Source organism: Penaeus japonicus, unplaced genomic scaffold, assembly GCF_977035675.1.
Source record: "Penaeus japonicus unplaced genomic scaffold, GWHDUDI00000001_assembly GWHDUDI00000037, whole genome shotgun sequence".
In the NCBI taxonomy this organism is placed as follows: domain Eukaryota; kingdom Metazoa; phylum Arthropoda; class Malacostraca; order Decapoda; family Penaeidae; genus Penaeus; species Penaeus japonicus.
Window position 1 is genome coordinate 19,048,080 of NW_028234439.1, and position 15,000 is coordinate 19,063,079.

Below are 15,000 nucleotides of genomic sequence, written 5' to 3' on the forward strand. Positions count from 1 at the left end.
TAAATATTTTATATATATATATATATATTATTATATATAAATATATATGTATAAATCTTATTATATATATATATATATATATATATATATATATCAATATAATATGTATATTTATATATATTTAAAATGAATAACACAATATCTATAGATGAATATATACTATAAATCTGATCAATTATTATATATTAATATATCTATGATTTATATATTATATATATATATATATAGCTTATATACTATATGTATATATACAAATGTATATAATATATATCTATATTTAAATATATAAAAAATATATATATTATAAACTATATCCTATAATAACACTTAAATAATACTCACTATCTATATCGCTAATTATATATAACTATCAAATAAACAATATAGTTTATATTAAATATATATATATATATATATTATGATATATATATATATATATATATATAAACATCTGAATATATAATAAATATATATCTATATTTATATATATATTATATATATATATCAACATTATGTAATATATAATATATATATATATATATATAATATATATATAATATATAATATTTTTACTTAAAATATTTATATACAATATATATTAATATTTATAAATATATAATATATATATATTTTAAATATATATAACATATATATATAATGAATTAAAATAATTATAATAAATATATCTATATATATGAATCATAAAATACATTATATATATATATAATATATATATATATCTATATTTATATATATATATATATATATATATAAAAATATATATATAATATATAAATAAATAATACTTTATCTATATATATTATATATATATATGTTATATATATATTTATAATATTAATATGAAAATATTTAATAATATATATATCTATATATATATAATCAAAAACTCAATAATCTATATACAGAATTTAAATTTATATTTATAAAAATATATATAATTATATATATATATATATATATATAATTTATTATTATATTTATATATATATATAAATATAAATATATATATATATCTATATATTATATATATATATTATTATTTTATATGTAGATATATAATTGTATATAATATTTGTATTTATATATATATATACAATATATATCTATAAATATTGATATTAGATATATACTGCTGATGAATTCTGAATTTAGATGTGCAACCAAGGAAATATAACAAAGTACTTAGGTTGAAATATTACAGTTGACACGCGATGTCTGATGCAAAAGTCGCTGGACAAGGTTCTATAGTATTAAATGTTAGATATAAATATAAGAACCAAATAAGATTGTATAGTAATACAAATGTATATCGTTTTTATTTTGATATGATTTGACGTAATCATCAAATTTTTGCTAGCTTTTTTTATCGATAGGAATCATACATAATTTAGTCTTAAATTAAACTTTTTTTTTGTAATTTTTTTATTTTAATTATTTTAATTATTACTGCTAATTAGTGTGTTTTTATTTTTTTTCATCTGCTAATCATTGTGAATTTTCTTGATATTGTCAAACGTACTAAAGTGTGATCAGAAAACTAGAGGATAAATTAACATTGCTCTTCTCCTAAATACAAACCCTTACATAGTATCATTTTTGTGCGGGAAAAAAGCCCAGGGGGGGCGGGGCGGATGAAATGACGTGGAGGTTCTTCTTGTTCATTGCCTCCAGGAAGAGGTTTTGATATTCTGAAATGAAATGGATAAGAAATGAAGTAGTAGGGTATGTGGATGGAGGAAATGACAAAATGACTATAGGATTAAAATTACTTTGTTTTGTGATTCTTGTAGGATATAGTATAAAAGCGAATTGAATTGGTTATTTGTAAATATATTAACGAATGATACTAAATAGTGTAGTTATGATTAACTGTTAACGACGGAGAGTTTTGGTAACTGGTCGAAAGCTGGGATATTGCAAATGTTGCGCCAAGCCTTGGGCTATTCCTCCCTGGCGTGGCAAGTGTAATGCGCAATGGATGGGCAGAATGATAGCACGACAAAAAATTATGGCGGTGATGGCTGCCACAACATTAATGTTATATCTTGATCATGTGTTAATGGGTTAACAGTTGTAGGAGTTACGTTGACTAGTGAAGTTTTTCATTATGATTGATGCCAGAAATTTTAAGGGATGTTTGTAGTTCGGTAGTTGTTAGAGGAAATATTTGTTTGGTTGACACTAAAACGTTTAAATTTTTTGGGGAGTGGTTTAAGCGAGGCTTAATAATGGAGAAGTGTAGACAAAATCAAAATTATGTGGTAAACTTTTTTACCAGTTGGTAACAATATTATTTCCAGGAAGGTTTATGATGCTTGTCTGTTGCAAAGAATCTTAAACAGGCTTCTCCCTATTATAGGCTTTAACTCCTTTGTTATCCTCTTCTCTCCTTCAGCTGTTCTTCCAGCTTGGTTTGCTGTCTCTTTGTCTAATCCGTTTGGCAAGGGTGTTCCTCGTTAGCAATGGGGCCAGCACACTTGAAAACTTGACTCTGTGATTGTGGATGCTTTATCTTGATCTTCTCGTTATAGCTATGAAATCATAAAGACAGCGGTTGTCTCCTAATGTTAACTGGTGATAGGGCTCAACACACACACCAGTACTGGAGGTATTTAACTTTACCTTGCAGAATCTGTGAATAAGGGTCGATGAGAGTCTCGATATCCACAGGACTGAACTTCGTGTCTCAAAAGTTTTGATTCTCTTCCTTGTTGAGAAGAAACTTCTAGACAGAAACAAGGTTGGGTTCAGCAGTTTAAAAAAGAGGAATATTCTCTTTGCATTACTGGCCTTGTATTACCTTTGCTGAACCCTGGTCATCTATACAGTACAGGTTCCTGTTGTTTCTGACCTCAGATTGTTTTCCTTTTGAAGAAAGAGAAAAGACGCGGAAATAGAAGGGAGGTGTGGTTAATGAAGAGCGAGGAATATTGATTGTTTATTGTGATGCAGTATCATCCTGAGAAGCTAGAAGCTGGAATCTCTCACATGGCTTTGATGCTTAAACACTTCGGAAAGGGGACTGTGCAGAGCGTTGGATGATGAAGAGGCCTCAGCTGAATTTAATGATGTGACATCCATTTTTGCCATTCCAGCGAAACTGTTCCTTCGTGATAAGAAGATCCGGAACTAGATCATATTTATACTACTACGGTGAAGGTACGAACCGATCGCAACACCACCAATCGCAGCTTCTTGTGCCAGGCTTATCATTCTGGTCATGTTATCTAGTAAAGCCATTTCTCATGGTAGAGTTATTTAAGACATTTTTGTTTCATCCCCCAAAATATTCAATTTTGTAAATCGCAATCTATTCGGGAATCATATTTATCACAATAGATTTTCATTAAAGATTCTTTAGTATTGAGACAAAAATACCATAATATGTCTAATCGATATAATAGGAAAAGACATAAAGAAGAAAGAAGTCAAAGTTGACTGAGTATATTCAGTCTACTCATAATGCATATCCAAATGTAATAAACCCACACTATATGAATGGTATTAGAAGATGAATACAGAGACTTTCAGAACATTGGGTATGTATGGATTGCTTCGGAATTTTAGTTTAAGACTGATCAGCACGCGATATAACGGAGATTTAGCTATTAAAACATTCAATTAAGCCTCTGATATATCTGAAATTTCAGCTTCTTATTACGTTTGGCTCCTCCATTTCTATTCTATTATCATTCAACGAAGATGTATAGTAGTAATCACACATTTAAAGGAAAGGCTTTTACGTCAACATAAGGACACAGAATGATAGTGATGGTGAAGCAGAGCTGTTATACGGAGACAAAGCACGCACCAGGTATCGGTTTGAGTGTGTATACGGCATTTTACGATTTTATCCTAGTTAGATATGTTATGCAAGGTCTCTACTAAACCAATGTTACTTTACTAGTTCAGTATTAATTTAGAGTCCTCCCTGTTACTTTATGTCTTCTTCTGGCCATCTCTAGTGAAAATCTCCATTCAGGTACATATCGATGGTAAGGATTGCCTCCTACCTCCTTACATGGTTGTTCATGTCTTTTTTTTTACTCGTTAAAGATAAGGTCCATCAGTTTATAGTTCGTTAACAGTCTCCATAAGTCTGAAGAAGCTGTATGCCTGAAACGTATCACAGTGATCTCGCCTCATTTTTTTCACAAAAGCAGTCAAAAAGATCCTCAAAGGGGATCTGGCAGAATCAGGATCTTTAGCTGATTCCTTTGTGGGCATCAGAGGGTTGGGTAGTATGATAATATATTAAAATATATATATATAGATATAGCGAATATATAATAATATATATATATAATATCTCAGTATATACACTATATAAATATATATATATATATATATCTTATATATATATATAACCTATTATATATATAATATATATATACTGTATATATATATAATAGAATTATATATTATATATATAATATGTATACTATATAATTAATTTATATATCAGATAGATAGAGATAGCTAAGATAGAGTAGATATACCTATACTGCGATATGTATATTGTAATATATATGTTCTTATATAATCTACATTATATATATATATATTGTATATATAATATTATATAACTATATATATATATAATATAATAATATATTATAATATATATATATATAAATATATATATATATTATATAATAAAATAATATATTACATATATAGAAAATATATATATTATATAGTATATATATATATATATATATATATATTATATATATATATATATATATATATATATATATCTATATATATATATATATATAAATTAGGTTAATGTACATATTCATCTATACATATATATATATATATATATATATATATCTTATTATATATATATATATATATATAAATATATATATATAATATATAAATATGTATATGAAATATAACATACTATATATATATAATAATATATATATAAAGATATATATATATATATATAAATATTTATATATATATATATAAGGATATATATGTATATATATTATAAGTATATACATATATATACATATATAATTTTATATATATAGTATATATATATATATATATGGATATATATGGATATATATATAATTATATATATAAATATATATATATATACATATGTATATAATGGATATGGATATATATATGAATATATATACATATATATAATTATAAATATAAATATATATATATAATATTATAATATATTATATAGTATATTAAATAGTATATATTTGTTTATATATATTACAGTTATATATATACATATATATATACATATATATAATATCTAATATATATATATATATATATATATGAAATATATATATATATATAATTTATATATGTATATAATAAATATATATATATATATATATATATATATATAACGCATTATTATACGCTACATATATATATACTATATATATATATATTTAAATATATATTGTCTATATATATAATATATATTATATAATATATAATATATATGTTATTTTTGATATATATATATATTTGTTATAATAAAATATATATATATATATATATATATAATATATATATATATATATATAAATATAAATATATAAATTTATATATATCACAAATATATCAGATATATATACATGATATATATATAAATTATATATTAATATAACAATACATATAATTACATACATACATAATATTATATATTGATATAACAATATAATATATATATATATATATATATATAATATATATAAAGAATATGGTTTTGTGTGTGTGTGTGTATGTATGTATGGATATGTAGATGTCGTATGTATTTAGTATGTATGTGTGTGTGTGTGTGTTGTGTGTGTGTGTGTGTGTGTGTGTGAGTGTGTGTGTGTGTGTGTGTGTGTGTGTTTGTGTGGCTGTGTTGAGATGCATGCACATGCCATGCGAGTGCATGCAGTATGTATGTATATATGTGTATATGTGTAAATTAAAAATTATGATATAACATATATATATATATATATATATATATATAGATATTATATATATATATATTTATATATATATATATACATATAGTTATATATATTTAATATAGTATATCACTTATGAGTGTACATGTATGCATATATATATTGATATATATAATAATATATATATATATACTAATATATATATCTATATATATATATATATATGTATATATACATATATATATACATATATATATTTTAAATATATAATAATATAATATATATAAATATAATATATTATATGATATATATATATAGAAATATATATATACATATATACCATACATATATCATACATTATATAATGTAATATATATATAATATATATATGAATATATATATAAGTGTATATATATACAATATATATATATATATATAGTATATATATTTATGTATATACTATATATATATATTATATATATCTCGTGAATGAAATATATATAAATATATTATATATATATATATATATATATATATATATATATCTTATATATATATATATGATATATATATATATATATATATATAAGAATATATCATATATATATATATATATTATATCGTATATAAGTATATATATATATAATATATGATTTATATATAATGTATATATGTAATACGTTGATGTGTGTGTGTGTGTGTGATGTGTGTGTGTGTGTGTGTGTGTGTTTAAGATATATATATATATATATATTACTATATATATATATATATATATATATATATATATATACTATATATATATTTATATATATGTATATATGTATACGTGTGTGTGTGTGTGTGTGTGTGTGTGTGTGTGTGTGTGTGTGTGTGTGTGTGTGTGTGTGTGTGTGTGTGTGTGTGTGTGAATGACAAAAAAAAAACATTTTTGAGGGTTTTGAAAAGGCATACTTTGAAACAATGCAGTATGCCAAATTGAAGGAAGTAGCATTAGCACCCTCGTTGCACAGTCTCTCTGAATAGGATAAGCAACATCCTATATTCCTGTGTCAAAGAATGTGCCCAGAGGAACTTAAAATATATATATAATGCTTGCCCTCCCAAAACATTTTTTTTTTTCTTCTTCTTCTTCTTCTTTTTGACTGTTATTCTGAAAACACTGGACTGATAGAAAGAAAGAGCTGTGACCATATGTCAAAGTAGGTATAAGAGGGTTAGGAGCAAAGATCATTGCTCTCAAAAAGAGGAAAGAAAAATTGCAGATCGATGAAGGTCAACAAATTTTCAAGAATTCATGCACGTGGCTTCATGAATTCCTAGTCTGTTGTCTATGCTAATTTGAAGATGATACCTGCCAGGATTCATGTGACTTGCTCTGCAAACTGCTGCAAAATTGCAAAAAGTTTTTTTTGTCATAATGCCATAAAAAAAAGTTATCTTCACTTATCTTTATTTTTGTTAGAAATAAAACAAACATTACCCTTGTTTTGAATCTATTACAGATTTATGCAATGTCATGTTTCTTGAAAGAGAATGGAGGAAAATGTGTAATAAGAATTGGTCCAGAAAAGCCAACAGCTGTAGAAACAATGCTACATACAGCATTTGGGAACAGAATGCACAATATGCTATTAGTTGAGAGGGGGTTATTTTACAAAGCTGGCAGCAAGACAACTTCATGGGGAGGCCAAGGACTGTAAGATCAACATCTCTGTCTTCTTATTTTTCTTCTACTTTTTCTTCATCTTCTCATACTTTTTCTTTTTCTATTTCTTCTTCATTTTCTTCTTCTTTCTCTTCTTAGTTTGTCAAGGTGGCCTTATAAGAAAGAAAGAAAAAAAATCCATCCTATTTGAGATGAGTCAATGGATTCACTCACATCCTTGCAATAGAATGAAATATATTGGTCTCGGAAGGTCCTGCGATTTCACTGGCAGAGGATTAACACTTGGAGTGGAATGATCTTGTTTTTCTTTTTAATTATTTCCTTTTTTTTCATGAGTTCTTCTTTATTTAGTTGTTTTATTATGTAACACTGTATTAGAGAAAACTTTAGATTCATCTTTGTTAGATAAAATGTTACCTAATGAGGTGATGTAAAGAAAAAAAAAAAACATTCATTTGCACTTCACTGTATTCATAGAGGAATTGGTTTCTATCCATAGTGAACATTTTCATAGTGTAGTTTTTTACTCTAGACACAAGTCAGAAGGATACAGCTAAATGTTATAGCTTTTAGATCAAGTTTCTACTTATAAAGCTGTGGAATCATGGTCATAATATTGTTTTAGATTTTAGATTATTAGATAGACAATATATGTAACACTTTTTGATAATTTCTTTATGACTGGCAATTCAACATACATGGTTTACAGGGAAAGATATCTAGTGAATATACAGGTTATAAGAACTACGTGATATATATATATATCTCTGGTCACCAAACACTGTATGATATTTTATATATTAAGTTTTAAAGATAATTTGTTTGATTTTACAGAAATAGTATAACATTTGATTCTTTCTCCTCCAAAGCGTATGGGACTACACTGGGACTGACACTAGGTATTCAATGTCTTGGTTCTTCTTACACTTCTGTGTTAAGAGAGCATTGTACAGATATGTTCTTTGGGAGATTTGTTTGGAACAGCCAATATGTGTTCTGCTTTAATACTGTCCTATTCTTTGTCATGCTTCATAAAGGTTCCAAGAAAGGTATGGATTCAAGGGTGAGGAAAGGTATATATATCAAGGAGACTATACGTTGAACCCAGATATGTAGAGTTAAATCTGCTTGTTTAGATTCAGTTTAGATTAGAGAGATACGAGTATTTATATTCCACACCCTGTAGTTGTTACTAAAGTTAGTAGCAAAAATCTTCAACAGAAAAATGCAATTTCGCTGGGATTCCAAACAAAACCCCCAAATTACTCTTGGGTTTAACTAAACCTGACCAGTGTTGATATGATGAGATGAGGATGTAATCCATCCTTGTATTAGCAATGATAGTAGCAGTAATACACTTTAATTTTTGCATAGTGAGTGAGCTTCCCATCCAAGCCTGACGGAGTGTTTTGTCCTTGTAGATGCTTGGATGAAGTTATACCCCAGACCGGTCTTAGAGTAGAAGTAGATAACTCACTGCTGTAGGTTAAAGAAAGGCTTTTGCTTTATAACATGCATTTAACAGATAAAGCTGGAAATATATTGTCCTGTGTTCATCATTGTGTGGGTTTTGCGAATTTGAAAAAAAAATGTTTTGTTAATATGCAGATTTAGTAAGGAGAAAAGTTTGATCCAGAAATTATGTTTAATGACTTCTGAAGTAATGATCATCATAGTTCTAACTCTAGTCAGCTTTATACATGTTCATATTTCTTCTCCTTTTCCCAGGGACATCACAAAAAATCACAAGATATTCTAATGTGTCCTTGTATCTTCATTCCCTTTTGATATAGATATTTGATATTTTAGTTTTAATTCATTTGACTTAGAAATATCATGATAGTTAAGAAAAAACATTACTTATTGATATATCAAAATGAAGGTTTTGGGTTTTATTTTCTTTATAGTTTGTGTCTATGTGGATCTGATGTGTTGCAGTAGAGCATTAAGAATGAAAAGAAATTAGTTGCATTTCATGTGTTCTCTTTCGTTAGTCGTGGTCTTGAACAAACAGTAAACTAAAAATGAATGTGTCTTGAATTGAAATGTTGTCTTATTGTGAAAAAAAAATAAGGTTATGAATATTGAAGATTTGCCTTTACAGCATCTATGTTTGGTGGACTTTTCCATTGTTGTGTACTGACTGTAATTCAGTGTTACGGTGGTTGAGTGGAAGTCTGTTTTATGTTGTGAAATAGAATTAAGAGGCTGTTTATTAGCAGGGAGTTTGCGTAAGTAACAACCAACATATCCCAATTACTAACCAAATGTAGCATAAGAATAACATTAGTGTAAATAAGTTCTTTAAAACTTGAGTTAATTAATTCCAATAAATCATACATTTTTCGAATCCTGCAATGTACCAAATGTCGTCTCATGTTCTGAGACGATAAGTATTGCATGGTGGACAAAAGAGAAAGTGAAGAAGACTATGAACAGTTCTTAAGTCCAATCCTTAATTAAAAGGAAGATTATCTTTGACATATTCCAGCATATTTTCATTTGTTAGAGGCCTTCCTGGTCTTCCGTGAAAAGATTTCAATATGATTTTTTTATGGTCACATTATTGTTTTAATTAAAAAGCCATGATACTGGGAAATTAAACCTATTATGTCTTGATAAAAAAAAAGGAGTGTTTCACTGACATTTTTAAAATTATATATTTGTGATTTACATTCTTTTCCAAGAATAGCAATAGATACAATCAAACATATTAGAATGAATCAGTACATGACTTTTTTATAGATAAGACTTTGTAAATGCCCAAAGCACAAAGAAGGATGACAGAACTTGATACTGCATAGGTAAAGAAAAATAAGGATATTAAAACTGCACAATGGATGAAAAAAAAAATGGCATGCAGAATTTGGCTAAGAACTGTTCAGAGTCGTAGATTTTTGTCCGATGGGGAAAATGTCACAAGAGAAGGAATTGGACTAGGATAGGCTGCTGTGTTTTGCATTTGTATATTCCTCATTATTTTTGGATTGGTTCTTTGTTTATTCATCTGTGTATTGTGTTATTTGTTTTTGTTTTTTACTTGTTTATTCTTATTGTGGTATTATATTTCTTATGTTTTTTGTTTTCTTTTAAGTTTTGCTTTGCTTTAGGTAATTCTCAGAAGATAAGAGTTACATTTTGTAATAATTTTGCTCTGTTTTGCTATTTGGACTCTTTGGCAAAACCATGCAGCTTTGCTAGAGAAATAAATTCAGAACATTAATTTTTTTTTAAATATGATAAAATAAAAAGATAAAAAGCTCAGAAAATGAAGCCATTTCCTTTTGCTAATCTGCCTCCATTGCAACTCCGATAGAAGTTCCGTCGCAAGGATCATCCCGCCGAGAGTCAGCTGTAGCCTCCCCCACGGGCGAGCAGGGACCCCCTATCCTTGAGGTGTCTTGCCCCGCTACACCTACGCGGTTCACACCTCCTCCTCTCTCGTCTCGCTCCCGATCGCCATCACCCGAGAAGGAGGAACTGTGGGAGAGCATGGTCAGGCACAGGTCAGTTGCACATTTTTATGCTTTTATTCATCGTCTTTTTCTTCGTGTTTTTTTTTTTTTTCTACTTCTTTTTTTTTCTATCTTTCTTTGTCTTTTCCACTCCTTTACTGGTGGATCTGTTTGTTAAAGTATGTAGACAGGTCCGTATACAAATTGTATTGGTAGTTTCATAAATTAATAGCATGAGGTTTGTAACTAGTAGGACATGGAAATACTAGTCATGTATTTTGTTGTTGACTTATGGTATATTGTTATAACCCTTCTGAGACATCCCGAGGGGGAATTTAGTTTAATGTTCCAAGCCTTGAATTAGACAAAACGGTAACATCAAATGAATGGTGTCACAATACTGTGCCGCCCGGCAACTGGGCTTTTGAATGCGCGGTACACATGCTGTACCACCCGTCCTGTGTGGGTTAAGATGGTTTGTTTGGTATGGGCATCTTTTTGATGTGTTATTTATTATTTTCTGGACTCATGATATATTAGTAAAATGATAATGATTATCATTTGGAATGATGCATTAGTCACACAACTGAATGAATAACTAGCTTGTATTTTGAACAAACAAATAGAATGCAAAAGTGTTGAGACAGCTTGAAAAATGTCCGTCATGGAAGTGTTAACGCATTTAACTGTAGATGGCACCTAATGTTGCCATAATATATTTTGTCTTGAGAGAGTAAGTTTGAATTATTGATGATAAAAAAAGAGAAGAAAATGAGAGAGAGAGAGAGAGAGAGAGAGAGAGAGAGAGAGAGAGAGAGAGAGAGAGAGAGAGAGAGAGAGAGAGAGAGAGAGAGAGAGAGAGAGAGAGAGAGGGGTGTGTGTCAGAATTATTTTACAACCCATAACCATCATCTGTAGATGCTATTTTTACTTCCCATGAAACAGGACTGCATAAGGTCAAGGCAATGGAAACCCCTTAGCAGTCATATGGAGTTTTTGCTGATATTTCAGTACATCACAACATTAATAAAGCTAATCAAAGGCCCAGTATGCATATCACAATAACATAAAAAAGACAACCACAAGAGACTTCGTTGAGTGTGACTGCAGTGATTGCACGCAGTCCATATGCATCTGAAATAAATCCTGGTCAAAGGTCCAGTGGGTATAAACCCAGCCAGACTCTTAGCTCAGATACATGCTTTAAATGGGTTATCCTATATACGAGATCTGTTATCATTGGAAGAAGCTTGTTGGTGTGATAGCAATGTAGCCTACGATCAGATAACAATATTATGTGTGGTATAATTTGTAGACTTGATGTAGAAAAGTTATTTGGTAAAACTTGAGGAATTGTTAATTTGTGAGTGCATAAATTTGTGACTCATCAGTTTGGGATATACAGGTAATATATTTAAGAGTATCCGTTTTCATATGTTCAGTGTTGATTTATTTATAAATAATTTAGCGACTTGTGTTATCATTATATGTATGGACAACATTCTCTGGCATTCATCATGCTAGCAGGTATGTTTTTTTTTTACTTATCTTCCCAATCTGCATGTTTTTCATAACAAAAACTCACATGCACTTGTACTAGGGAGTTTGTGGTTAATTATCACTGACAATACAGCAAGTACTAATTTGAATGCTGGCAATATTTTTTTGGAAGCAGAGTTTTTTTTATATACGTATCTGTGTTTGTCATTTTGCAAAAGGCTTAACGGTAGTTGGTAACCACGTTGATGGTTTTAAAAAGAACCTAACCCTTTTGAAATTGAATGATTGTTTAACATGTCTTGTTCTAAAATAAAAAAACAAAATTTTAGACATATTTGAATTTGAGTTCACTGTAGGCTTTCTCTCTGTCTCTATCTTACTACACTAGATAATGTATTTACTGATTAACTGCTATAACATTCCCCCTTCCCCAAGATTGACTATTGATAATCAGTGTCAGGTCAGAAAATATATTCAATAAAATTAAGGGCTGTTTGAGAGTCATATTTTTTAAAAGTTGCTTTAAATAGAGTTTCAGTTCATCCTTTTGTGTGTGTGTGCATGTGCGTGTGTGAGTGTGTGCGTTTGTGCGTACGTGCATTGCATGTGTATGTGTGTGTGTGTGTGTGTGTGAGCATGTGCGTTTGTGCATACGTGCATTGCATGTGTATGTGTGTGTGTGTGTGTGAGCGTGTGCGTTTGTGCATACGTGCATTACATGTGTATGTGTATGTGCGTGTGTGTATGAGTTGTATGAAAATAATTCTCAGGAACAAATGTTTGCTTTGTTTTTCATTTGACTGCATATTGTTGCCCAACTCAATATTTTTTTATTTGCTTTTTTCTTTACAATAATAACTTAATAACTAACTGCCTATGTAAGGTTTGTCTGACTTACATTTAATCAAGCTACAGTTGTTAAAAAGTAAAATGATCAGCACAGTAATATGCACTGTTGATCATGGTGTGACATACTGTTAGTTTTCTTAACTGTTGGAAACCACACCAGCATGCTTGGAATTGCATTGCCGCAAGAAATAACTCTTTGATCAAAATACCTTCAGAAATAACTCGATAATTTGGGTCACTTCCCTTTAAATAATTGTTGGAAAAGTTTTGATAAAAATGCCGAAATAAATGTTCTAAATGGTTATAATCTTAATGAAGTTAAGAAATAACTCCTGTATCATTTGATAAAAAGGAACAAGGATATTGAAATGATAATAGACGGTTATTTTAAGTCTTAATTTAAATAATAAATGCTTTGCATGATGGCTAATCACTTTATTTACGTGTTCAACTTTGCACTTAATGTTTGGTTTTATTGTTTTTAAATGATTTAACCTTGTCCTGAAAGCACAAAGATCACGGCTTTTGTTAACTTGTTTTTTTTTTTTTCTCTCTCTCAAAATCTTCCTCGCACAAGCAGTAGGTAAGGCTGAAGTTTCCTGGTTTGGTGAGTGTTAAGTTTTGTTTATTTTTGGTGCTTTTTAAATTTTTTTATTAGCTTCTATCTATTTTCCGTATGTATATTTTTTATCTGTTTTCTTATATGCCTCTTCATTTTCTTCACTTTCATTATTGTTTTTTTTTTCCACCTTCACCATCACCATTGTCGTCTTCTTCGTTAATTCCCAAATCTTCATACTCACCATATGAGTATTCCCTTTACTCTCCATTCTGTCATTTGTTTTCCCTCTCGTTGCTTTATCGTTTCCCAAATCTACTATTCATGGCAATGTTTGATATAGACATTTGGTAAGTTAAACGTTATTTATTATTAAGGAAGTAGGTAAGTAAATTATCATTAATGACCCACAGGGAAATAAATCAATAAGGAATCTCTTGGTAAGTACCTGATCTATAAATGTTCCCATGCATTATTCACGGTGGAATACCTTTATTCACAGAGGAACACCCAGACAAATATTCTTTTGCCCGTTCTGGTATTTCTCCCGAGAAAAGGAAATAGGCCTATTGTATTATAAGGAGGCTCAAGGGTTCGGTTTATATATGTTTTTTTGTCCCTTATTTCTATTTTTTTCATGTTATTTTTTTATTTCTTTCTTTGTGAAGGGAGGGTGGGTGTAACGTTGTGGTCATTCTTGGCACCTCTTCTGACGTAGACGTAGGGTATGTGATGAATTAGTGAGGGTGGCCTTTTTTTCTTTTTTCTGTGTTTTTTTTTTTTTTTTTTTTTTTTTTTACTTTCTTTTATTTATTATTCTCTTGATGGATGTCTTATATTTGTCAGGGGGGAGGGAGAGGGGGGTGGGGACGGGGAGGGTTAGTCTCATTTGATCTTGGATACGCGGTTCTGTTTATTGAGGAATTCCTGAGGACATTGGTGAGAAACGGTCGAGTTGAAAGGACAACAGGTGGAAGACGTTTGGTCGGAGGT

At 28.7% G+C, this 15,000-nt stretch overlaps 1 protein-coding gene across 1 annotated transcript in view; it reads left to right on the top strand.

The window, feature by feature from the left end:
* LOC122253591 (putative phosphorylase b kinase regulatory subunit alpha) overlaps positions 1-15,000 on the top strand; it is a 95,215-nt gene that overhangs the window by 26,006 nt on the left and 54,209 nt on the right. The window contains exons 18-19 of the mRNA XM_086532495.1: positions 8,514-8,543; positions 10,961-11,150. Of these exons, the coding sequence (XP_086388621.1) occupies positions 8,514-8,543; positions 10,961-11,150 (220 nt within the window). The remainder of the gene's footprint in view (positions 1-8,513; positions 8,544-10,960; positions 11,151-15,000) is intronic.